Raw genomic sequence first — 27923 nt, forward strand, 5'->3', positions numbered from 1 at the left:
TTTTGAAAGGTCTTTAATAAGCTGATATTTTAAGAGTTTGTTCCTCCAAAAGGTATGTTTAAATAAAAGTTAAAAATGATGAGACGAAATTGTGGTTTCCATCTCTTTTGGGGTACTATGTACCCTTTTCAATTAACTATTTAAAGAAAACTATTTAAAAGTTATTGATTTTGAGTAAAGATATTGTATGAAAGGACCAATAAAGTAATTTTCCCCAGTACATCAATTGCGTAAAGCTATCATCTGATATGTAAATTGTTGTTTTTCACTAACACACAAGGTGTATTTCAAAGTATATATTACTGATAAGTTCAGGCATACACACATACATAGACACTGGATGATACCTCATGTATATAATAGGAAAGAAATATCAAAATATTCAAATGGACTTGTGATTTTATTATCAACATGAACGCTACTACCAACCTACCAATAGTGTGGTTCTCTTGTCCATGTCCGTCTATAAGTTAGTCACATGAGGAATGCTGTATGTACCAAGGTCTGTCCTGCAGAGGGACACCACAGGAGATACGTTTCACTATTAAGTAGTGAAAGAAAAAAAAATTTAGGAATTTCATCTTGTCATGTTCACATTCATTTTACTAAAATTAATTACTGGTTGATCTTCACCCAGTTTTAGTTATACATCTTATTTGGTGCTTGTACGATAAATAATTTATTGACAATATTGTTGTTAATTTAGTAGGATGGAAGCTCTACTATTTAGCAAAGATCAGGAAACAAAGTAGATAACCATCAACTGTGGAATGGATAAACCAATTATAGAACTTGTAGGTAATGGGACATTATTGATTTGTAATAAGTGATGAGCGTGGAGAGACTACAGAAGCATAGGAAAGCATATAAACTGATGCAAAATAAAAGAATCAAAATCAGGAAAAGAATGTACACATTGATAACAACAGTATAAGTGTAAAGAACAGCAGAAACGAAAAAACTGGAACAATGTATTATTACAATGACCCTGTTATTCCCAAAGAAGGAGTAAAAACAATAATTGTCTTTCCCTTCTTTGAAGAAGTGGAGGGTTATGAAGGAGGGCAGCTCTAGGTGTACAACATTTCATGTGTTGCTCCATTCAATTGCTATACTGCTTAGTCTTTTTGCTGAATTGCTGTTTAACTCTTTTATTTATTATAAGAGACAGCAATGTAAGAGAGAAAGAAATACATTTAGAAATGAAGATGACATCAACTTTTTTAAAAAAACAAAATTTTAAAAGTAATAAAAGGTCCTTGATGGTAAGGGCTATCTAAATTTTGGATCTTTATCCCAAGTATCTAAAAGTGCTTTGCACATAGAAGACACTTCATACATATTTATTTATTAATTCATTATATTTACATTCACACCACACATACTTCTTCAATTTTATTCCAGAAGGCAAACTAATAATATGCATATTTGAGTCTGAATAATTCTTTTTCTATATTTGAGAAAAATACTTTGATTTCAAAGAGAATTAATATCTGCCAAGAAATTTATTCATGGCATTCTTTATGCTTACACAGATTAAACCCAAGGGTGAGCCACTAATATATACATATATAACGGATGCCCTGTCAGTGAAAGGAAAACAATATTTTATTGGTTCTCTTGATTCAAAATTTCCAATAGAAATATAAAAAAGAAGCAATGACAAGAAATCAGTATATGAATACTGAGAGACAGATCTGGGATGGCACTGGTGTTTGTTTTTATCATTATTGCTGATGTGTTTGTTTCATCTTGTTTTCCTTATCACATAAGCATCGGAACAAATAAGCAGACCATGCTAAATATTAGCTATATTCCTAGGATGATCATTCAAGCTGTTTTTCAAGGTGTGGAAAATCTTCTTTGGTAGTACAGTTTCTACCCAGAAATAAGTAATAGGAACAAGTCATTTTTTTTCAGACTACATTGGCCAGATTTTTCCAGATCCAGTACAAGGGAAACTTTCATTCTCAGCTTGATATAGTAACTGAATCAATGGAGACTTGGAATGACTCCAGTTATGCTTGCTCATTGAAAAAAGTATATGTTGGTTTGACAAAATATAGTCAGAATAATCTGCTGAGCATTTACTTTTTTCATTCAAAATATATTAAGCATGTACTATGACAAGAACCTTATTATCAAGTGCATTAGATAAAAGTTTGCAATCTCCAATGGCATAGAAGGTCCAGGGGTGAGGTAGTGAGATCCTGGATTGCAGAATCATTGGAGTGCATGGGTTTTTGTTAGTTTTTTGTGGTTTTGCATAGAAAAGTATAAATTTCTTGAATACAAGAAACATGTCTAGCATAGAAAATTGTCCAAAAGGACATTATTATGACTCATTGAATCATAGATTTAGGGCTAGAAGGGACTCAAGAGTTCATATAGACCAAGTCCTTTAGGAAATGAAAAACAGTAGAGGTAGTAAGTGGGGGGCCCCAATTCTTTTACTTTAAATGCTATACAGTTGTTTTTGTTGTTTTTCTGAATAGTGATGACTCCCTGGGTATGAATTTATTAACAAAGCAAAAAATTATTTTCAAGTCATTTTTGCAAATACATAAATAGTGAGAAAGATTAAGCAAAATTTTTTGTTTGACACAAAATACTAGTTGTCTAGTCCAGATTACTTGTAGATACGCCATAATTAAAAAAAATAACTATCCATCTAAAAACTTTTGTTTTTTCTTTTAGGAGAGTTTGATTTTTGAGAAAATATTTAATGAGAAACTGAATTTGTTTTGGAAAAGCCTTTCCTATAGGAAAATAACTTTTATTTTTATGAAAGTCATTAGTAAATTTGAGGACAATAATTCTTTACTAGGCCAAATCGGTGATGTTTTCCCACTAGATTCTGCTTCTGGAATCAACAGAGTGATTGTTTAATCTTCAATTTAGCTTTCTCTATCAAATTCCAGATCAAAGAATTTTATACTGATAAATGAAATTGTGTTGATACACTATTATTTCAGTGATGGTGAGTGCATAATACTTCTTTTTGCCCTTAAATATTGTGGGTATAATGCAATTGATATATGCAGATATTTGGCTGTATAATTAAAATTTTATGTAACTCTTTCTAAATAAAGTATGATGAGTTCATTTCTGTGGAAAGGAATTTAAAAATAGATTATAAGCCATCATTGCTGCTAGCTACGTAAAAACCATATAATAACCCAACTGAAATGGAAATTTGGGATGAAACCAAGTTGAAACCAATATCTCTGTGAAAATGCCAAGATAAAAAGACAGGGGGGAGGGGAATATTTTAATTATATCAGTCTTTGTAAATCTGATTCTATTTTTGTTCTTTCTAATTAGATTGTAAGCACTGGGACCAGAATTTTCACATTTTCTTATTCCCTATTCATGGTAATAATAAGATTAAAAACATTAGATAAGTTTAATATTTTGTCACCATGTATTTCAGTCATGCATATATGATACTGAAGTTTATCAGTTTCACTGGAATCTTAGTAGGATGTGATTTTCAAATACATTATAAATTGCATTTTATAACTTAGTTTAAATGCATGTTATTGTGGCAACTCCTTAAGTTTATAGAATAGGAACAAATTTTAAAATGAAGAAAGCAGGTCTTATTATTTTCTTTTTTAACTTCTTCATTTTCCTCATACTTTGTATTTTAATACATAATTTTTATTTTCTTCAATGCTTAGGCAGCTAGAAGGCATAATGTTAGAGTGCTGAATATGGAATCAAGAAGAACTGAGTTCAAATTCTGCATCAGCTCTTCACTTCTTGTGTGACCCTGGGTAAGTCACAACCTCTCTGAGAGTCAATTTCTTTATCTATTAAAGGGTATTGTTAATAGTATCAACTACCTGATGAAACTGATGGCCTATGAGTTCCCCTCCAGTTCTAAATCTATGATCATCAAGATTTATCATTTTTTTGACCTATTGATTATTTTGATGGGAAGAAATATCGATGATAATGTTATGAAGTCTCTTTATACTTCAGGAACAGTTATTTCACATCAATAAACACAGAAGGCTATGCCAATTTAAAAATAAAATTGCAAACAAAACAACTTGGTTACAGCCCTTTCACCTTACCTAACAGCTTTTCTTCTTTTCTTTCCCTCACCAAAGGTCATCTATATTCTAGAACCATGAAGTGCTTTTTCAACTTTCTGCCAAGATTCTCAGGAAGCTGATATCTATCTATCTATCTATCTATCTATCTATCTATCTATCTATCTATCTATCTATCTATCATCTATCTACCCATCCATCCATCCATCTATCTACATACACACATATTTTTATTTTAGCTAATATATTTTTATTCAAATTCAACAAAGATTTAATTTGGTTTCATACTATAATATAGTACTGGGCACTCTCAGGAATGCATCAATGTGATACAGTTTCAAAAAAGAATTTTATAGTGTAGCAAGGGGGTTGAGACAATTTTATAATTTTCTATAATCAGTTAACTTTAAATCCCATAACAGAGTTACACGAAACTTATTTTGTGAGTTATAAAGGTAATTTGCATGGGAAGATCTTTCCCATTCATTAATAGACCCATGTACTCTGCTAAATCATATGGAAGCCCAAGTCATATGTGGTGGGAGGAGTTTGTTGAACGGGTGGAGAAGGAAGGGTGGAATAGGAAGCGGCAGAGCTAGAGAAGAGCTAAGAGGAAATTGATCAAAGTAGTTGGAACTGAGGGGAAGAGAGAAAGCAGGCAGCTGACTACTGTGAGTGGGAGAATTTGTGATTTTGTTTAAGGGAACCTGTTTGTGATTTTGGGTAAGGGAGCTGGTTTGGGGGAAGCCTATCAGAGGGATGGTGTTGCCCTCTGTAGTGTTATTGTGTTTCTTTCTTACTATGATGGATTTGGTTTTCTGGTGTTGGGATTTGGCTTTCTGGTTTCTGTATAAATGTTTTGGTTCTGTCTTCGATATGGAGAGTCTGTTGTATTTTGTGATTCAGAATTTTGCTAGCATATTCATGGCTGCTGTAGGCACTGTGAATATTGCATTGGTGTTACATGGGTTCAAAGAAGGTAGACATTACTTTTGGTTGGGTGATTACTGGAAGTTTCATGAAGTCATTTGAGAAGACTTTGAAAAATGTGGATCAGATTTTGTAGAAATTGGATAGAAAAAGGAATTCCTATAATGAATGAACAGACTCAACAAAGATTATACAAATATTAGATTGTCAATAGAGAGGGTACAAAGAAAAAAATGCCAATGAATGAATCTGGGGTTGGGGAATGTGCATTTGGGAAGTAGTAGACAGAAGAAGAGCCAGTGAGGGAGAAAGGGGGAAAACATCCACAGTAGTAGGTGAACTGAGATCCAATTCCTTTCTGAATAATTTTGGTCTTCACATCTCTTGCATCTTCTACTGTCACTTCTCATATAGTCACAATTCTAGTTTAAGCTTTCATAACCTCTAGGCTATTGCAACCCTCTCCCCCCATTAATCTCTCTGGTTGAATCTCTCCATACTGAAAACCATGCTTCACACAGTAGCCAAAGCAAATTTCTTAATGGCATGTCATACCATGTCTCTTCATTAATCAGCAAACTTCAATGAATCCTTATTGCTTCTAGGATCAATTATCAACTCCTCCATTGGGATAGTAAAGCCCTTCTAAACTTGTGTCCTACCTTCCTCTCTAGAATATATATATATATATATATATATATATATATATATATATATATATATATAAAACAAACAACTGACCTTCTAGCAGTTCATTATCATCTCCCATCTCCATGCCTTTGCACTAGTTATCTGTCCCTTTGCACAGAAAACACTGTCTCTTCACTCCTACCTCACAGAATCCCTTACTGCATTTAAGGGTCAGTTTAACTATTTTCTTATACATGAAGACTTCCTGGTCTCACCACCTGTTATTGAATCTCTTTCTAACCTACTTCATATTTATTTTGCATCAATCAAATATCCATCTATCCAATATATTTGAATATGTATATATTTTCTTCTCTTATAGGGAGAACTCAAGAGTAAGGACTACCACATTTTTACATCTGCAATTTCATCATCCAACAAAGGTCTTGTCACAAAGTATGTTAAGTACTTAAATTTTTTTGATGGATTAATTGATTCATGTCAGGCTTGGATTACTAGGCACTTCAGAGGTCTACTTCCAACTATACTACTGCCATGGAAAACCAATAACTAAAAATGCAATATTTGCTTCCTTCCAATCATTTCCCCCCTTTTTTAAGGGAAAAAAAACCCTCTATCCTTTGAGTGGGCATGGATATATAAATATATAATTTTGAAGTCATTTTAATAATGTTCCTTTTATACTAAATCCAGTATTAATTAAATCCATCATCAACTCTTACCTTAGCACATCATGCATGTCTTTTTCTCTGCCTGCCAAATGTGAGACATAAGGCAGCATACCACAGTATATTATATTCATGCATTTAAAATCAATGATACATTTACCATATGGGTTTAGGGGGACTAATTATGTCAAGTAAGAAAAATAGATGGACATGACTGCCATTTCTTGGAAGTTTCCCCTTTATAATGCAAGAAGTCCAAATGCAGTTACCTTTTTATTTAATCAAGTAGTGTTTTCAGAGTAAATGAATGGTTATTGAAGTCTTTATATCCCTACTTTTCCTTAAATGCTTCACTGAATGTTTAATACCCTGGCATCCCAATTTAGATCTTCTTTTAAAGAGTTTTTCATAAAACCTGGAAGAGAAGATCTACTCAAGAGTGCTGCATAGAGAATCTTATAAAAGAGCAAAAAATTATAAAATTTCAATGTTATTTGGTGGCTCAAATTTGTCACCCGCCTTTTTATCAGGACCTTTTAAGGATAAAGACCAAACCACTTATGTTATTAATCCTAAATAGTTAAATGCAAATGGATTTCAAAAGCATTGAAATTTAATTGTAACCTAATAATGAATTTTACCAAAATGATAATAACAACGCATGCTATTTATATATTTACATAACCTCTTAAAGTTTTTAAAACACTCTGCCCTGAAGCTAAACCCTTTTATATGAGTTATCTCACTCTCTTAGAATGTGAGTTCCATAAGAGCAGTAAATGTCTTGCTTTTCTACTTATACTCCCAGATCTTTGAAAAGAGCTTTGCACATAGTAAGTGCTTAATAAATGCTTTTTCATTCATTCAGTAAAATAGCTAGGCCAGAGATGGCTTCATAGCACTATGGAAGCCAACTTAAAGATAATTTGGCAGATCTGTCAAGTGCTTTTTAGATCTCCTAGTGCATTTGCAAAAAGGAATGATGAAGCACAACAGTAATGTGAGAACTCAAAATACAGTTTTATTGTTGAGAAGCCCTTTGAATTTTCGAAGATCCATTTGACTAAGCACGGAAATCTCAAAATGAGTTACAGAGCACACAATCTGTAAAGATGCTTGCTTGCTAGAAAAATTTAAATAAAAATGGAAAGAAAGCTTTAAATTTCTCTTTCACATTAAAAAAAAATTGTCAAAGGAGAAGAAAAGCACATGAAGGTTTTAATAAAGCAGAAAGTCCAGGGCACAGGTATAGATGAAACCAACTACATGGTGGCACAACTATTTATGCTTCATTGTATTATTTTATTTTCATGACAACAGTTTGCAGTTGTTCATTACCGGGATTAAGGGAAATCTTAATTGAATTAAGACAGGGCAAATATGTAATCTGTTGAACAACTCATAATGAAATCTCCTTATAGTATTTCCCAACTGACTTAAATCCATCAGAATAAACCCATTCAAGATAACTGTCATGTCCTCACAAGTCCTGAGGAAATGTTATATTTCAAATATACACACATATATATGTATACATATTCATGTGTATGTATATGTGTATATGAATATATATATATGAATTTAATTTGCTAACTCACATATGCAACACACAACAAAAATCTTTAAAGTTATAAGTAAAAGTGAAGAAAGGACTGGGCTGCCTAAGAAAATGTGAGAGTGGAACTATGTTGCTATCTCAAATGCAGATGATTAAAAATAATGATCTGTTGACATAGCTAGTAAGTATGGACCAGAATTCAAAAACTTCTTTGTAGATCCAGAAAGCAGTAGTCTCCATTCTTCCTCAAGTAGCTAATTTGATGGCTCTGTGAAGTCAGTGATTTGGGTGCTACTTCCTTCCATCGATGCAGATAAGAAGCCATCTATGTCTGCCCATACTGAGTGATTCTTGTCCATGTCCTATCATAGGAATCCTACACATGGGATTCCACAAAAGAAGTCTTCCTCTAGAATTCTTGATATTATGAAGATATAAATGGAGGATACAAGCCTTTTCTCTCTTCTTCTCTCCACATGCCAATATATTTCATTTTTAAAGATTAATACCTAAAATTAGGTCAACAAAAAAAGTAAACATTTATCAGATACCTTTGTTTTCTTCAGACAATGAATAGGGCCATATCTACTTGCAAAATTTCTCATAAGTTAATTATACTAGCATTTTTTTTTCTTTCACAGTCTTTGGTTTAGTAGTTAGGGCACTGGACTTCAAGGCAAAAAGAATTGGCTTGAAATCTCACTTCAGACAACTACAAACTGAGTAAATTCTTTAACTTCTCTGGGCTTCTGTTTTCATCATCTGTAAAATGAGCTAATTGCTCTTGATAGTCTATAAGTTCTCTTAAAACTCTCCATCTATGGTTCTATGATATTTGCTTTATAGAACGTTTGGGTACATTTTGACTCGTAAAAAAAAAAAAGGAAACCAATACTTCATCTCTATCCAAACATTCATCAAGCACTTGACAATTTATGAAGTGCTTTGTAGTCATAATCTCAGCTACTGTTCACAGTGTATTATTTTCCCCATTTTATTTAGTTCAGAGTGGACTTGCCCAAAACCATTGCTTATTCAAATTAATCTAAATTGGAGTCCAAAGACTTGGCACCTTTTAAATTTTTAGAGATTCAGTAAGGGCACTTGTCTATAAGAATTCTCCAATCATTTGTGGGGAATTCATTTACAACAAGAGAGTGAGAACTCTCATTATAGTGGTGAAAGCTTGATAAAAACAAAAAACACAGCATTGTTGGCTTCCAAATGAGCACATGAAGACACTAATGGATTGAGGTAGTGTTGATGATAATGATACTTATTGACCCATAAGAATGACAGTAAGTTAAAGAAAGAAATAATAACAGGAGTCTGATGAGAAGTATATACCTGTCTTTTAGCAATATTTTTTTTCTGAAAAATTATATAAAACTCAGAATTCTGAAGACTGAGTAATATGGCTTTACTCTTTCATGAAATTCAATAATATAAGATTCTTAAGACCAGGAACTATTTTTTCATATCTATTTTTCTAAACCTGGTGCCTAGAACAGTGACTTACTTTTTAACAATATCACATTTTCATAGAGCTTTATGGTTTGCAACATGCTTTTACCAACATTATTTCACTATCCTCACAAAAATTGTGGGATGTGTTACTGTTATTCTATTTTTACTAATGAGGAAATTGAGGCAGACTGTGTTTATGTGACTTGCCCAGGGTCATACAGTTAGAAAGTCTCTGAGGCAAGATTTGAATTTTATTATTTTTGACTCCTGGTTCATCCCTCTGTTTGTTGTGTTATCTGCATACCTCTGCATAACACATCAGGTATTAACTAATGTTTCTTGACATAAATTAAATTGAAATATTTAGTAAATTATTTTGTTATGGGAAGAAATTTTCTGTAATGAAGAGGATTGCCTATTGTTTCTAGTTTTGTAAGTATTGGTTTTTTTTTTTAAATTTACTTAAAATGGGGTCACATTTAAATATAGTGGGAAACAATGGAATCAAATTTAATGCCATAGAAATGACCATTATTATTTTGAATGCAGACATTTATTTATTTAATTTCATTATTTATACCAATTAACATTCAGTTCAATAAATATTAGTCTAGAGTATTAATGTTTTACATGCAGATATTATCAAGAAGACCAAAAAAAAAATATCACTTCTATTTGGGTGCTATCATCTACCGAGACATTTTGCTCTTGCTTTATTGTAGGATGGAAATGGTGTTAGTTCGTCAAAGTTTAATGACAATGGACTGTAAGCTCTGGCAGGATTTCACCAACAGGAGAAGCCTTAGAGCATGGGCTTCGTGGCATCTGTCACTTTTCAGAGGATGAGCATTCAAAGGCTTATTCTACACACTCACGCAGAAATTAACCACCAGGTAATATAATAACACTACGCAAATTGTCACTGGGCAGTTGGTTTTAATGTATTCATGTATGAATTCAAGTACATGTGTTTATAATGCGAGAAGCTGCAATTAGAAAAGTTTTTCCAAGAAATACATTATGCTAAAAATGATACAGAATTGCTTTCTCTGTTGAGATTTTTGGACTCAAGTCAGAAATTTCCACTTTGTTTGACCAGATGTCAATATGCAGCAACAGCAGCAACAACAAAATCCTTCTTCTATTCTGTTCTGAGGAAGAAATGAAATATTAATTAATGGGGCTACAATTTAAAAAGTTACATTCAATTTAGGAAAGTGCTTTTTTTTTAGGCACCACAGAAGAGGAGTAAGGGACAGCTGTGAGCAGATAATATTTCTATCAGCTATACCCTATGGGGTAAATATGAATTTCTTTTAAATGGACAGGGATACACACAGGACCTGGGAAGGGTTTTGCTTAAGGAGCTTTACATAAGACCAACCATATGCTCTTTAATTTTTGCCTTTGAAGTAGTCAAATTTTGTTTATTCAACATGTAGCTTCTCTTAAACCATCTATTTCTCCATACATTGATACTCCATCTTTCTCCCCCCAGTGACAACATTTTTCTGACACTATTAAGCAGAAGACTTTCACAAGGCATAATACCAAATATCACACCAAATCACATGTCAGCAGGGCCATAGTATCATAATTTCCTGCACATAATACAAGCAAACTAAAAGCTCCTATTTCCAAAAAAGAAGTATTTTTAAAAAGGGACTAAATATCTTTATTCAATTATTATTAATACCGTTGTACTAAGCTTTATTTCAGAATGTTTTCTTTTGGTTCACAATCATAAAGACATATGAGTAAAAGATGTGACTTTTAGTAGGGACCACAATTCTTAAAATTGGTATTGAAAGATCTTATTTAATACCATTAACCAAGCCCAAACAAGCTTGAACCAAGCTGGATATGACTTATAAAACTCAAACCTGTTATAGATGTCACAAAACTCTATGTATTTTACTTCCTACTCAGAATATTTTAAGAAGACAAATAACCAGTTATCAAGTCAGGAATACCACTTAGCATTTCAACAAGCAAATAATATGTATGTTTTCTAAACACTCAATGAATGCAATGGCAAACTGAACAATTAAAACATAAATATGCTAAGTCTATTTAAACAATATTTTCCTCTTTTTTTTTTTTTTTGCCTTTTAACAACCTGACTAAAGCAATGGGATTTTACAAATAACAGAATGAACTATCCCAGAAATGCATACTATTCCATAAAGGATTCTATTAAGTAATCATAAGAAGCAGTATGGTTTAATGTAAAGATGGTTATAGGATCTGAAAAGTAGAGATGGAAAGGATCTCAAAACCCATCTATTCAAATGCCCTCATAGAACAGGAACTAAAATTTATGAAAATCAAGTGACTTGCCCAATGTCACACAGACAGTATCAAATGTGACATTTCAACCAAGGTCTTCTGACTCCAAAGCCAGTATTCTTTACACTAACACACTGCCTCTCTGTCAGTCAGAAAGTCCTAATATCCTGTCCTGCCTGTGATCCATACTGTGTGACCACGGGCAAGTCACAACCCTCAAGTGTCCTAGGCTAACATTTAGGACCATAAGAGTTACAGAGGACTTGCTGATCTGCAACAGTGGAAATAGTTTCCACACCAGAAGTCCCATGCACTAATTAAATGATGTGTTCATTTTTTAAAAGAAATAACCACATAGTCCTAATTGAATTCTTTTTTTCATTTTTATTAATTTATTCACAACTAAATTCTAATCTAAATAATTTGAGAGAATTCCTTTTACTTAGGAAGTGTTTCATTGAAAACACTCAACTATAACAAGAGACTATGTCTTATAATGTTAGAGACATGGGCTGGTAATCAGGAGGTGTGACTACAATATCTCAGTTCTACCACTGTACAATCCTGGGTAAGACACAGCATCTCTCAGGTTCACTTCCCTCATCTATTAAGTGAGTACTTTGGACTGGTGATCTTTAAGGAAACTTCATCTCAGGACCAGAAGGAACCTCAGAGATTGGCAAACTATATTTTAGCAGGAATTCTTTCTGAACCATGCATAGGAAAAATAAAAGCAATCACACTGTCTCTCTGCTTCAAAACTTTTAGGGCACCCTAGTCTTGACAGGCCTTTTGGATTCTCACTCTAAAGATAGCCACTACCCCATCTCCACTCTAGAAAGAAGACAAGGTGGGAGATTTAAGGCAGAGGGCATCATAAACTCAGACTCAGAATGCTATCTTGTGAATGAATGGAAAGAACATCATTCACTTCTGATGCAATATGGCTGGGACCAAGCTATAGCTTCCAAATAAATCTCACACAATTTATTTCATTTTTCTTTTTCCTAAGATGAATCTCTGTCCTCCCAAATTTGGTGCTCCTTTACTTTTAAATCCTTCTCAGATTTTATATTTAACCTGAATGCCCTTTCTTCTTTGATCACTGCTTTTCCTTTCCTTTCTTTCCTAGATTTTTATTGCTACACCTCTGTGTCTGGAAATTTTCTGACATTGAATATACCCACATTAACCACAATGGGAAAAGGGAGACAATGAAATTGAAAGCTATTTTTGCTGTTTATTAACATATACCAAAAAGAGTATGCTAGGAAAAGAGCATGTAATTAATGGAAAATTGAGGTTTTAGATTACATATAGGTGTTTTGTTTTTTTTTTTACTCAATAAATTGCTAAACCATTCTTTCCCAACCATTCAAAGACTGTTTGCTACAAACAGTGCTGGTTCAATATCTATAGTTAAGAGAAATACCATTTGGCTCCCATAACTACAGTTTATGTTTGAAAATATTTAAGAAGTATATCCATTTAGACAATATGAAACTAGCTGATATTAAACATAAACATCATCGTCAAATATCATTCATTATTTTTCCCCAAACTGTACTTCAGTCCTAACATCTTTATTACTTTAGAGGGTAACACCATCCTTCTAGTCCACAAAGTTCATAACCCAAATAACATCCTGGATTCCTCACTATCTGTCCCTCACTCCACATATACAATACATTGCCGAGTCCAGTCAATTTCACCTTGGCCACAACTCTCAAATATATCCCCTTCTCTAACACTGCTGTCACTCTGGTGCAGGCCCTCATTACCTCACACCTGGATTATTGCAATAGCCTTCTGGTGGCTCTGCCTGCCTCAATTCTCCCCACACCTATCCATCTTCCATTCAACTACCAAAGTGATTTCTCAAAGCATAGGTCTGACCATGTCACCCACTGTCCCACTCATTAAACTCCAGTTGCTTCCTTTTGTCTTTAGGTTCAAATACAAAATCTTCTGTTTGGGGTTCAAAGGTCTAATAGCCTAGCCCCCCCCACCCCCGACCTTTCCAATGTTCTTACATTTCACTCCTCTTTATCTTCAATCCAATGACATGGGCCTCCTGGATGTTCCATAGATATGATACTCCATTTTTTAACACAGGACATCATCTTTGGCTGTTTTCCATGCCTGGAATGTTCACCCTCCTCTCTACCTTGGCTTCCTTTAAGTTCACTTAAAATTCTACCTCCTAAAAGAAGTTTTTCCCAACCTCTCTTAATTCTAGTGGCATTCCTCTTTTATTTCCTAACTGTCCATACATAGTTTGCTTGTACATATTTAGCTTTTGTTATTGCTGTCCTCCTGTGAACATTTATATAATGCTTACTGTGCTAAGCATTGTGCAAAGTACTTTATGATTTTTATTTTATTTGATGCTCACAACAACCCTGGGAGGCAGATGTTATTATTATCCTCATTTGCAGATGAGAAAACAGAGGCAAACAGAACAAGTGACAACTAGGGCCGAACAGTCAATAAGTATCTACAGCCAAATATTAAACTCAAGTCTTCTTGACTATAGGTTCAGAACTGTACTGTCTGTATTATCTAGCTTCTCATTGAGGGTAGGAACAGTATTTTGCTTTTTTCCTTTTGTATCCCCAAACCTTAGCACAGTGCCTAGAACATAGTAGGTACTTAACAAATGTTGATTGACTTACTAACTGTACCATCATTAAATTTTCTTCAGATTTCTAAGCCATAGGCCAGTTCATCTTTTAAAATAAAGTTTCTAATGAAATCTTATGCACCTATCACATAAACTGTGACATCCTCTGATTGGGTCCCTATACAGTTGTTTTACTTAGGTACAAAATCAAAGTCATCAATTGATTAATAGATTGTAAAGTCCTTCATTGGCCTTTTTCTCTTTCCTTTTCCTTTATACCTCCCTTTTCCATTCTTTCTTTTTTTCTCTCTTTCAGCCTCCTTTTCTCTATTTCTTTGTCCTCATCGTTATTTTGATTAACCAGTTCATAATATTCCCCCTCATTTTATGTTATTTCTAAAATTCAATCTTCTCCAATGTAATTAAACCCTTCACACACATAGTTCTTGAGAGTCTACTACTTATGAAGACTTGTTAACCTGACAGATGAGAAAATGCTAAATTCTTCACATTCTCCACACTACCACCCTACAAAATGTACTTCCTTTTTCATGTTAATAACTATGATTAATTTTCTCACTTAGTCTATTTCATTTTTGTTTGTCTTTATTCACGGCACTACTATCTTAGATTTTTGTACATGACAATGACTGTGTCTGTTTGACTCACCTTTCATAGCATTTACTTCTTGCTAGATGCAATATGGTTAAATCAAGGCCCTTCTCCCAGAAAGGGAAGGGAAAAATTATAGATAGAAAAAGTTAAAATGATTAATGAGTCAATTAATATAGCTTTTGACATCAAAAAATCCTACCAATCCTCCTGTTTGTCTCTACTAATGATTAGTGTATTCAAAGGTATCTGGAGTCTGCTTTCTTTAAATTGGGTTCTAATTTAGGAAAAAAAAGTTTCTAACACCTACTATTTACCTCCACATAAAACCCCAAAGGCCTTCACCTTCTGGACCACCCAGTTCCAGACGTTGAAGTTGTAGGCAGAGTCAGTTGCTATAACTATATCTGTGGATAATCTGTCAAACCAGAATACACCTTGAGCCTCAATAGCGAGATCAATTGAACATGAGCCTCTCTGTACTTTGAAATCTAAGATTGTTTTCTCAGAATACCCTGCTTGATTATTGTTTTGATGATGTAGAGAAATATGGTAACTTGAGATTAGAGGATGATATAAGAGCATAACTTCTCCCCAGTAGTCACTGGCCCTGGCCTATGTCCATTTTATAGCAGAAAGAAAGCACATTTTAGTAACTGGCAAATTTTTGTCCCTTATCCCTCACCACATACTCTACTGGACTCCATGCTATTCCTAAGACAAGATAGTCCATCTTCTGCCTCATTAATTTTCATTGATTATCCTCCATGCCTAGAATACTCTCCCTCTTCATCCTTAATCTATTAACTTCCCTTGTTTCATTCAATTCTCAGCTAAAATTCCACATTCTTCAAGAAGCCCTTCCTGGTCTTCCTTAACACTAGTGTTTTCTCTCTGAGTTTACCTTCTATCAGTGTTCTCTCTCTCTATCATTTATATATATATATATATATATATATATATATATATATATATATATATATATATATATATATATATATATATATGTATTACATATTACATATATATTTATATGTATGAAGTTGATTATTTTTTCTTCATTAAATTACAAACTCCTAAACACAAGGATTGCTTTTGCCTTTTTCTTTACCCTTTCTTGTTTGGCATAGAGTGAGTACTTAATAGATGTTTATTGACTGAACTTGCCCACACCATCAATATAGGCTCTAAAGCAAGAGATGCCCAATTTTATACCTTTGAACTTTTTGTTGTTTCTGATATTTTGATGAATGCCTTTCAATGCAATTGTTTTCCTTTGTAATTGTCTATTTTATGCATTTTAAAACACTTTTGATATGGGATCCATAGGCTTCACTAGACGGAAAATGGCATTTGTGACAAAACAGGTTAAGAATCCCTGTTTTTGACTCATTAAATACATCGTAAAGTTTACATGAGGGAGGAACATAGAATGCTTAAGTCTACCACTGACATCATAATGATTGCCTTTGTAATTTCATTATTTTTTCCCCAAGGGGAAACATCCAACATAAACTTAATTTAGTGATACATTTGTTCAATAAGGATTTATTGGATGACATCTAAATACAAGACATTGTATTAGAATCTTAGGGGATAAAAATATGTCTAAGACTTAGTCTTTACCCAGTGGAAATTTAAGTAGATGAGATCTAATATGTTCATTGGAAATATAGCTCCCTTAATTTACAAGGATATGGAACACCAGTGTTTGTGATCTCCTTAAAGTTAAAAAATAAGTTAAAGGCAGATGTAGAACTATATTTCTGGTCTCCTGAATTCCATTTCAGTGTTCCTTTCATTTTCATGCTTATGATATATAGAAAATGCCATAATATAGTATAGGAATTCTGAGATAAGAAAGATCATTTTGGGTAGGAATTACTTTAATGAATCTTTAGTATAGTTTTTCCCCCTCAGTAGAACTAAGATTCTTTTAGCAACATTCTTTACTGTGACATTCACAGTTTCCAAATAATCTCTGCCCTTTAATAATTAATGAATTCTGTGAACTAAAAATCCATTCTATGCCTTGAGATAAATACCAGAACACTGAATAGCATTTCCAGATAGAACTATTATGTATAAAACTTTGTAATATGACACCTATTAATTTAAAGGAAACAATGCTTTATAATGACACTTATTGAAACTAAAATCTATATATTTCAATTAATCAGCTTAGATTCCTCCTCTTTAACCAATTTTTAAAGAGTCTTCCAAGTGTTAACATTGAAAAAAATTGGGGTGGGGGGCAGAGTCAAAGGGGCAGAGTAGAAGCAGAGACTTGCTAGAGCTCTCTCCCTAAAACCAGTCAAATACCTGTAAAAATGACTCTAAACAAATTCTGGAGCTGTAGAATCCAGAAAATGATGGAGGGCAGTAAATCTCCAGCCCCAAACAGCCAGAAAGGTAGTCAGGAAGCATCTGTCTTGCCAGGTTGGAAGCACAGCAAAGTCCAGCATGGGCCATGCCACCACAGACAAGACCTGAGCAGGTCTGGGTGGGGGGACTGAATCTCTGGCACCTGTGGCAGTTTCCAGACTTCACAATCCCAAAACACCAAGGACAAATTGGAAAGTCAGTGGAAAAAACCTGTGGGACCTGTGTGAGAAAATGGAGTAATCCAGCCCCAGCCCCAGGGCAGCAGAGGGGGTAGAGGAATCGACAGCAGCAGCAGGCTGTGGCTCTTTCTGGAATGCTAGGCCAATAGTTTGTGGAAAGACAGACAGGCTAACAGTACACTCCCCACCCCCACTAAAAGAAGAGAACTACCTTGACAAAGAGTCCAAAAATCAAGTAAATGGCTGGGGAAATGAACACAAACCAGAAAAAGAATCAGACTATAGAATCTTTGGTGACAAGGAAGACCAAAATATACAAATAGTAGAAGACAAGAAAATCAAAACTTCTACATCCAAAGCCTCAAAGAAAAATATGAATTGGTCTCAGACCATGAAAGAGCTCAAAAAGGATTTTGAAAATCAAGTAAGAGAAATAGAGGAAAAATTGGGAAGAGAAAAGTTGGTGAAGCAAGAAAATCATGAGAAACGAATTAATTGCTTGGTAAAGGGGACCCAAAAATGCTGAAGAAAATAATACCTTAGAAATAGACTAACCCAAATGGTAAAAGAGATCCAAAAAGTCAATGAAGACAATACCTTAAAAAGGAGAATTGACCAGTTGGAAAAGCAGGTCCAAAAGCTCACTGAAGAAAATAATTCCTTAAAGATTAGAGTAGAGCAGAAGGAAGCTAACGACTTTATGTAAAATCAAGAAATTCTAAAATAAAACAAAAGGAATGAAACAATAGCAGACAATGTGAAATATCTCATTGGAAAAACAACTGACCTGGAAAATAGATCTAGGAGAAACAAATTAAAAATTATTGGACTACCTCAAAGTCATGATCAAAAAAAGATCCTAGACATCATCTTTCAAGAAATTGTCAAGGAAAATTGCCCTGATATTCTAGAATGAGAGGATAAAGTAGATATTGAAAGAATCCACTGATTGTTCCCTGAAAGATCCCAAAAGGAAAACTCCTGGGAATATCATAGTCAAATTCCAGAGCTCCCAGATCAAGGAGAAAATATTGCAAGCAGTCAGAAAGAAGGAATTCAAGTATTGTGGAAACACAATTAGGATAACACAAGATCTAGAAGATACTACATTAAGGGATCAGAGGGCTTGAAATATGATATTCCAGAGGTCAAAGGAGCTAGAATTAAAACCAAGAATCACCTATCCAGCAAACCTGAGTATTATACTTCAGGCGGAAAAATGGTCATTCAATTAAATAGAGGACTTACAAGCATTCTTGATGAAAAGATGAGCACTGAATAGAAAATCTGATTTCCAAACACAAGAATCCAGAGAAGCATGAAAAAGGTAAGCATGAAAGAGAAATCATAAGGGAATTATTAAGGTTGAACTGTTTTTATTCCTACACAGAAAGATAATATTTGTAACTCTTGAAACTTTTCTCAGAATTGAGGTAATTGGAGGGATTATATACAGATAGATAGAAGGCAGAGGGTAAATTGTATATGAAGGGATGATATCTAAAAATAAAGTTAAGGAATAAGAGAAGAATATATTGGGACAAGGAGATAGTGAGAAATAGAATGGGGTAAATTATCTCTCACATAAAAGAGTCAAGAAAAAGCTCATTTAATGGAGGGAAAAGTGAGAGGGAAAGAGTGAATCTTACTTTCACGGCATTTGGCTTAAGGAGTGAATAATATGCACACGAAATTTGGTATTAAAATCTATCTATAGGAAATTAGGGGGTAAATGATAAGTGGGGAGTAGAGGTGGATGATAGAAGGGAGGGCAAATGTGAGGAGGGAGTAATTAGAAGTAAATACTTTTGAGGATGGACAAGGTCAAAAGAGAAAATAGAATAAATGGGGAGCAGGATAGTATGGAGGGAAATATAGTTAGTCTTTCACATCATGACTGTTATAGAAGTTTATTGCATAACTACACATGTATAACTTCTATCCAATTCCATGCCTTCTCAGTGGGGAATGGATGGGGAGGGAGGAAGAGAAAGAAGCAGTTTTAAAAACAAATGTTATCTTCATGTGCAACTGGGAAATAAGACATATTGGCAATGGGGAATAGAAATCTATCTTTCTCTGCAAGCAAATAGAGAGGAAGAGGATGTGAGAATGGAGAGGTGTGATACAAGGGAGGACAGACAGGGGGAAGAGGTAATCAGAATGTTTGTTCTCTTAGGATAAGTGGAAGGGAGAGATGGGGAGAAAACTTGCAACTCAAAATCTTGTGAAAGTGAATTTTGAAAGCTAAAAAATAAATTAATTAATTTAAATAAAGGAAAAAGAAAATAAAAGTAAAAATACAAGCTAAATTATTTATTGCCTTACTTATTTCTTAGAGGAACATTTTTATTTTGGGAATATGCTTGACAGATTATTTATTGTCTATGATTAGGTACAAAAATCCATAGGAATACAGTATGGGATGATATCATAAATTTTAGCTGGAAGCTACCTTTAGAGATCATCAAGTTCAACCCCTTCGTTTTACAGCTGAAGAAACTGAGGCTACGAGAGGCTAAAGGATATATATCAGATCACACGGTTTATAATGTCAATTAACAGTGATATCTTCTTGTTGATAACTTTTTTCTCATAGATCCCTACAATATTTCTGAATATGAGTCATAACTACTACTTATTATATCTACTCCAGACATCTATAAAAAGGCACAAAGGGTCCCTTTCATTGGCAACTACACTATCTACTGCACTGAGATGTATTTTAAAAGCCAGAGTACCTTAGACAGGTAAAAATTGGGGACACACCTGCCTCATGCTGTATGCATACGTATGTTGGTTATCATTTCTGTGACCATCACTGATGTTTGAATCATGGGGCAAGGTATCAGTCACACTGTGATTCAATTTATCTGTCATTTACTAATAGTGAGTACTTTGCTAGTTCCCAGTAATATTGTAAGGGAGATTAAGAAATCTTTAAGTGTTTTGCATGATGATAGGGGAAAGAAGGAAACATAGTCATTTGAGGACACATACGGAGAGAGGTTACTATATTATCCATAAAAATAGAATGGTATAAAAGCTAAGAGTATATAAGATTAGAGAAGTCAATTCTTCCATCTATTAATTCTAATGCAAAAGAATATAAAGGCCAAAGCCGGGCTGTGTAAAAACAGTGAGTGCAATGGCAGGCACTTCTCTTCATACCATGTGTAAACATTACATAATACATATGTCTAAATTAGAAATAGACTGTATATGATTATGAGGTTATCTTATTTTTGATTCCATATATATCTAACATACAAAATTGTCTGTGTATTGTTTTGTCAGTAGTAGTGTTGCATGAAGAAAGCTTGTTCATGAGTAATTTCAACAACTAATGAGAGATTTAAAGAAAATTTCCAATTTACCCCATCTGACTCCTTTTTAAATGGTATAACTTCATACGATGATGGAACAGATTCCTGAAACAGTGTATATGCTGTGCTTGCAACTTAGATTGAGAACTTGTGCTCAATTTTAACTAGAAGCCCTTATTATATATGTAGGTCTTCCCATTTTTTAAAACATTGAACAATTTCATTTCACTGTAGTTTCTCCCAACACAGTTATGTTGTATACTTTTATGATCTGTAATTCAATTCAGTAAGAATTTATTGAGCATTATTGTATATCCCACCTCTCTCCCTTCACATATTAGTTCAGGCTCTATTACTGCCAAGCTAGGGGACCTTAACCAGACAATTTCCCATTCTGATCAGTAGTTTTCTCATCTACAAAATTATAGGATTAGATTAGATTATCTATGAAGTTCATACCACTTCTACCATTCAATAACTTTTGGTTAGTTTTCTCACCTCATGCAGAACCTTATGCATTTGTCTCCCACACAACACTTAGTATTGTGCTCTACAGGTAGCAGGTGCAGACTAATGCATGTTAATGGATATGGTACAACATTTGCCAGATTTTAATGTCCAGATTAACTGCAAGAAGAGAGCATGTCTCAAAGTTTCTTACAAAAATACTAATGGTTTGAAAATCTCAGGATTCTCTCCAGTTGATTGATTCAAAATCATTTGTTTTAAGCTCCCAACATAAAACTGCAGGCTTTAACAGCTTTATGGACAATAATCACTATACTTAATTACACATGCACAGTAGCTACCGTCTCTACAGACAATTTAATTTCTGAAACCATGTACTGTATTCTCAACCCAAACACAGCAACACAAATGAAATTGGGATGAAATTTAAGAATGAAGGCAATTTATATCACTTTACATTACTTATAATCTATCTTTAAATTTTAGATGGGTTCTATATAAGAAGTAAATATCATAGATGGTTATTTTATTTACAGTGAGATATACCTGAAAAAAATGTAAAATTTACTTTATGCACAAATGAATAAAGAAGATATCATCTATTCCTTCTTCAGTCAAAACCTAATTTCATTTGAGAATTAAATATGATATGTCACATAGTCGTAAAAACCACAGATACTTATAATCTGGGATGTCATAAGCATTAATGCAGCCTAGAAATATACAGGATAATTTATTTGCAATCAAGAGATAATATAAGAAAATACAATGTCATTGTTTTAATGTCCCTTCTTAGTACACCTACCTTTACAAATAAAAGTCATTCAAGTTGTAAATAGATGATCCTAATCTTTCAGTGAAAGAACATGAATTATCAAATAGGATTATTCAATAAATCACTGAAGAGCTTAGCAGTATACATAAATGATCTATAATTAAATGTCATAATCTTATTTTTATTATGATCATGAAGAATAACTCAATACTATAAAAGATGTATCTGCCACTTTTCCAAATGGAAAACTTTATATATTGACATTTTTATATCTTCAAGACAAATCTTTTTTTCTTTAATTTTGCTTAGAAGTTTAGGGCAACACATAATTTTAGATGAGCAGGAGACCTTAAAATCCATTTAGTTTAACATTGTCACCTTGTAGATGAAAAAAAAATATGAAGCCCACATAAGTGAAGTGTGCTTCCTAGAATCATATATCTAGTCCATGATAGAGTTTAATTTCCTGACTTCAAGTTCATTGCTTTTTCCCCTAACAAAATGTTAGAACAAAATGACAAAAAAAAGTTAAAATAGTGTTTGATGAGTTTTGCTAAAAAAAGAATGAACGTAAATGGAAAGATAAATTCTTTTAGCTAAACTTTATATAGATTGGAAGACAAGTGTCAAGATCCCAGGAAAACAAATATGCCACTTAAAAAAGTTTTTATTTAAAAGTTAAGACACTCTGTGTGTGTGTGTGTGTGTGTGTGTGTGTGAAAATGGAGAAAACTTCTGACCATGATGGATGTCTGAACTGAAGTAGACCCCCCAGCTTCCACATACTTTCCCCCACAAAATCTGGAAAAGTTATCAAAAAACAATTAAAAACTGCTGGAATTAAATTCCTCTACTCTATAACTATATAAATGTTAAGGAGAAGCTCACAAGCAGGAGAAAAGTCAGTTGCCAGTAAAATCAGTGCCAGAAAAAAGGCAAATATTCTCAGCCTCCTAGAAAGACTACCAATGGAACATATGTATAACTTTTAAAATTTGTGTCCAGAAGCACCAAAAATGATGGGCTACTTGAGATTATACCAGGGAAGTCAGAAAGTCTTAGTGTAAGAGACTTCAAAGCCTCAGAAAACAGAAATTACCAGACCAGCATGGCAGCACACACAGCAGTATAGCCCAGGTGTCAGTGGTTCCAAGGTCCTTGTCAAGTTCACTTGAGTCACTATAGAGGGCTCAAAGATTTGACATTGAAATCACAAAAAATTGAAGTTGGACACTAATCTTAATCTATGAAAATAAATTCAGTAGCCCAGGGCACCTAGGGTGTGACCAAGTAGGGCTGATCATCCCACCCCCAAATTCAGGAGAGGCTAAATCTGTTTCTGGCATAAAAACTTTGAGTAAATCAAAGAAAACACTACCAATATAAAAATATTATAAAAAAGACCCTTCAAAAGAAAGACTAACTCTGTAGTAACAACTGAAAACAGTGATTCAAAGAAAATGAATATTCTATTGTATACATATCTAGATAAAATAAAGATAAAAAGTGAAGTCAGACTCTAGATGGAAAAAATGAAAGGAGAATAATTAGCTTAGAAGAAAAAGTAGAAAATTGTATTCATACAATGAACTGAACAGCAGTATAGAACAAACAGAAAGCAATGCTGTAAGCGACAGGAACAATTATTTGTACAAAATGAAAAGATTTTTTTAAAAATCAGATATTTTATATGGAATACAACTGATGGAAAATAGACAAGAAGTGATCAAGAATTATTGAACTCCTTGAAAACTATACTTAAAAAAACCCCTACATACTATATTTCAAGAAATCACTAATTAAAATTGACAAGATCTCTTAGAACCAAAGGGCAAGGTGAAAACATTCTCTCTCTTCTTTCACTCTGTCCCTCCTCAAAAGTGTTTTGCTTCTGATTACGCTTTCCCCCAATCTGCCCTCTCTTGTATCACCTCTTACTCCTGTTTCTCTTATTCCCTTCCCCTTCTATTTTCCTATAGGGTAAGACAGATGTCTATACCCCATTGCCTGTATATCTTATTTCCCATTTGATTTCCCATTTGATTTTTAACATTTGTTTTTGTAACTTTGACTTTCAAATTCTTACCCTTCCTCCCTCCCTACCCACCTCATTGAGAAGGCAAGCAATTTGATATAGGTTATACATGTGTAGTCATGCAAAATATTTCCATAATAACCATGTTGTTTCCTTTCACTCTGTACTTCCTCAAAAGTGTTTGCTTCTGATTACCCCTCCCACAATATGCCCTCCTTTCTATCACCCCTCCCCAGCTGTTATCCCTTTCCCCTTTACTTTCCTGTAGGGTAAGATAGATTTCCATACCCAATTGACTATGTAAGTCATTCCCTCCTTAAGCCAATTTCAATGAGAGTAAGGTTCACTCAAAACCTCTCACCTCCCCTCTCTGGGCCAGGGGAAGATAAATCAACTCTACCTTTTATCTCCTGCAAGGAACTCCTAAAACCAAGGTCCCTGAAATGCATTAGACAAAATCCAGTATTCTCACATCAAAGGAAAACTATTTCAAACATCTGGAAAGGGCTTCCAGTACCAAGGGACCATAATCAAGGATCACATGAGACCTGGAAGCTTCTATTTTAAATAAGATCTTGGAAGACACAGTTGTAAAAGGTGAAAGCTATGGGTTTACAAAAAATACTTGAATCCAGCCCAGCAAGGGGAAAAATGCATCTTCTATTGAATAGAGTATATTTAAGTATTTCTCAGGAAAAAAATAGATTTAAATAGAATGTTGAAATGCAAATTCAAGAGTCCAGAGAAACCTAGACATTTTTTTTCTTTTGAACTGTATGATGATGTGCTGCTGAATGTTCTAATAAGGGAGAAGAAGCAGGTTATTCATCAGAACCTTAATGTTTTCAGAGTCTAATAAAGGTTAAGTAACAAAAAATACCTCAGTAGCTAGGGCTGCATCTGTTCTATTCTGAAAGTTTTAAATGGGGAAAATAAGGCAGTTTGAAAGACAGAAGGTGCTGAATTTTCTGTTTCTTATGATTTGGGTGTATGAGAAGATGAGTATATAAACGTGGAAAAAGAAATAGAGAGACCAAACAGAACAGGGATTTGCTTCATCTGACACAGACAAAATGGATAGCACACAGACAGTTTATTGTAGATATACTTCAAACTCAACCCCAAAACAAGTGGAGATGGGGAGGCAGTGGCTAAAGGGGTAGAAATGAGGGAGAAAAGAGCCAAAGGCACAAAACAAACTCCCTTATTCTGGAGCAAGGATGAAATGTAAGGGGAAAGCAATGAAGTAGAGTCTTAGATTGAGGAGCAAATGGATAAATTGTGATACATAAATATAACAGAATAGTGTTCCACAAGAAATTATGAAAATCACCATTTCAGGAAACCCTAGGTAGCATGAATGATACAGATAACATACGCAGAACTAGGAAAACAATATCTACAAAGAGAACGGCATTGTAAAGAAAAACAGCTTCAAAAGACTTAAAAACTCAGATCAATGCAATGACTAACTGTTTCCTTTAATTTATTTTGTATATGCTTTTCTATATATATATATATATATATATATATACATATATATGTGTATATATATATATATATATACATATATATATATATATATATATATGTATATATATATATATATATATACATATATATATATATATATATATATATATATATATATATCCAGTCTCTTCTCACAGGATGTAAGCTTCTGGAAAATAAGGGCTGTTTCAATTTTTGTCTGTGCATGCCCCATGCTTAGGACAGAATAGGTCAATAAATGCTAATTGATTGCTAGATAGTCGATGGAATAGTGGTTATAGTTTTGGTCAACAGGATTTATGATGGTCAACAGGAACAGGGGAGAAATACAGCTCAAAATGAATGGGCAAGATTCAAGATAATCAGAATAGGAGGATGTGTTCCAATAAGAACCCAAAGTTTAGAATATTAAGAGATGTTCAATTAGGGACACAGGTGACCACTCTGAACCAACTCCCTACTTCTATGTTATCTCTACTACTTTTTATCTGTCTCTCTGTTTTTCTTTTGCAGCCTCTACATCCCTTCTGCAGTCTCTAAATGTCTCTGTCTGTCTCTTTCTCTCCAATAATGTATTGCCTAGTATTTTATCTTTTTGTATGTACCTTTACCCTTCCATAAATAGATTGTTCACATTTTGTAGGCATGGGTCATGTTCTACATGTCTTTTCTATTTTAGCAGCTAGCACAGTGCCTGGTATGAAGTATGTGGTCAATAAATATTTATTATTGATTAAAATTGAATGAAGTTCATGTGCATCTCATTCTTATTTAATAGTTCCTTAAACATTAATCTTACTCTTTTCAGACCTTCCTCAATCCAAAATTAAGAACTCTAATCATCTTTGTCGGTTCTCGTATGACACATTCTTGATCTCTTAACCATTTTAGCTCTCCTCTGTATAGTTCTGGTCAAGTTTATCTTCCTGAGGCATTGAGGACAGCATTGTATGTCATTTTGCAAATCTAAATAAATTATGGTATTTTACAATATAGGATAAAGGTATTGTTTTCCATATCTATTTTTATTATGGCTGTTTTATTTACTTATTTTTTCTTTTTGATCACTGTTGCAGATTGAGTTTGTATCTTCTGGGGACATCCCACAATAACCCCCTGTTCCTTTTCCTGGATTAAAATTAGTTGCTCTTTTATTATTGTTATAAGTATACTTTTATTTCTCCTTTAAAATAGTACCTCGCATTTGTTCACAATACTTTTACCATTTTTCTTCCTGTTTACACAAATGCTTAAGATCTTGAGTTTGTCCCTATAAATTTTCTTTTTGCTGCTTAGAAAACTTTAATATCACCTACAAACTTCATATCTCCCTCAGTTTACTTATAAAAATATTAAATTAAACAACCTCAGTGACTAGTCCTGAGGAAAAGCAATGATATAAAGCTCCACTAAGGAAAAAAAAAGGATCAGTTAATCCTATCTTTCCATCCCCCAATAATGATGAAACATCACTCCCAAATGCAATGATGACAACTTCTTTTTTTCAATTAACTTTAGAGTGAATCTTCATCAAAATTTTAGATCATAACTGTAGGAATGTGTTCAATTCTAAGGATTGGCATATTAAAGAAGATCATTAGCCTGAGAAAATAAAAAAGGAAGGCAACTAGAATGGTGAAGGTCTTCCATTTCATGTCTTTTGGGGCTGAAGGAAGGGCAATGTCTTATTTGGAGAAGAAAAGGTGGATGTGTATCTGGGTGGTGGCAGCAGGTAGGAATGCTAGCTACCCTGGAGAACTTAAAAGCCTGTTACATGGAGGAGAAATTAGACTGGCTGCACTTGAGGGAGTTGGAAAATAAAGACCAATTTCACAGGAAAAAAAAAACTCTTTAATGATTTAATATATCTCAAAGTTGATTAGACTGCCTCTGAAGTGATTTTACCTTCATTGGATGTCTCCAAGAAAAGACTGAGCCACCTCTAACTTATGAATTGAGCATCAAATAATTGAGAATTATTTTCAGTTGTGAGGTAGACTAGAAAGCTATTGAGGTTTTATCCAATTGTGAAATCCTGGGATTCTGTGAAGAAAGATAGAGACTTATTCTCCTTTAGCCACATGTATATAAACTCTTCTCAAAAAGCTCTAATGAAAATGGTCTCATCATTAGAATATTTTACATCACTAGTAGATTTGGTTTCTTAAATGTGCACTGTTCGTCTAATTTATTATAGATCCCAGCAGCTTGTTGGGTTTAGGCATGAGATATCTTATCTGTAAATATCAGTGTCTGTAAGGAATTGCCAACCCTCATCTCTCTTGCACAGCATACACCAATCACGGCTCAGGTAAGGGGAGGGAGATTGGTAAGGCATGAACAAGATGGCACTGGGAGGAAGGGTTCCACCCCTGTTCACCATA

At 33.8% G+C, this 27923-nt stretch overlaps 1 protein-coding gene across 1 annotated transcript in view; it reads right to left on the reverse strand.

Moving 5' to 3' along the window:
* Positions 1–7311: 7311 nt before the first annotated feature.
* LOC140533318 (A-type voltage-gated potassium channel KCND2) overlaps positions 7312–27923 on the reverse strand; it is an 86854-nt gene continuing 66242 nt past the window's right edge. Inside the window, exon 4 of the mRNA XM_072652913.1 lies at positions 7312–10486. Coding sequence (XP_072509014.1) covers positions 10477–10486 — 10 coding nt within the window. The 3' untranslated portion in view covers positions 7312–10476. The remainder of the gene's footprint in view (positions 10487–27923) is intronic.

Source organism: Notamacropus eugenii, chromosome 3 (assembly GCF_028372415.1).
Source record: "Notamacropus eugenii isolate mMacEug1 chromosome 3, mMacEug1.pri_v2, whole genome shotgun sequence".
NCBI classification, from domain to species: Eukaryota; Metazoa; Chordata; class Mammalia; order Diprotodontia; family Macropodidae; genus Notamacropus; species Notamacropus eugenii.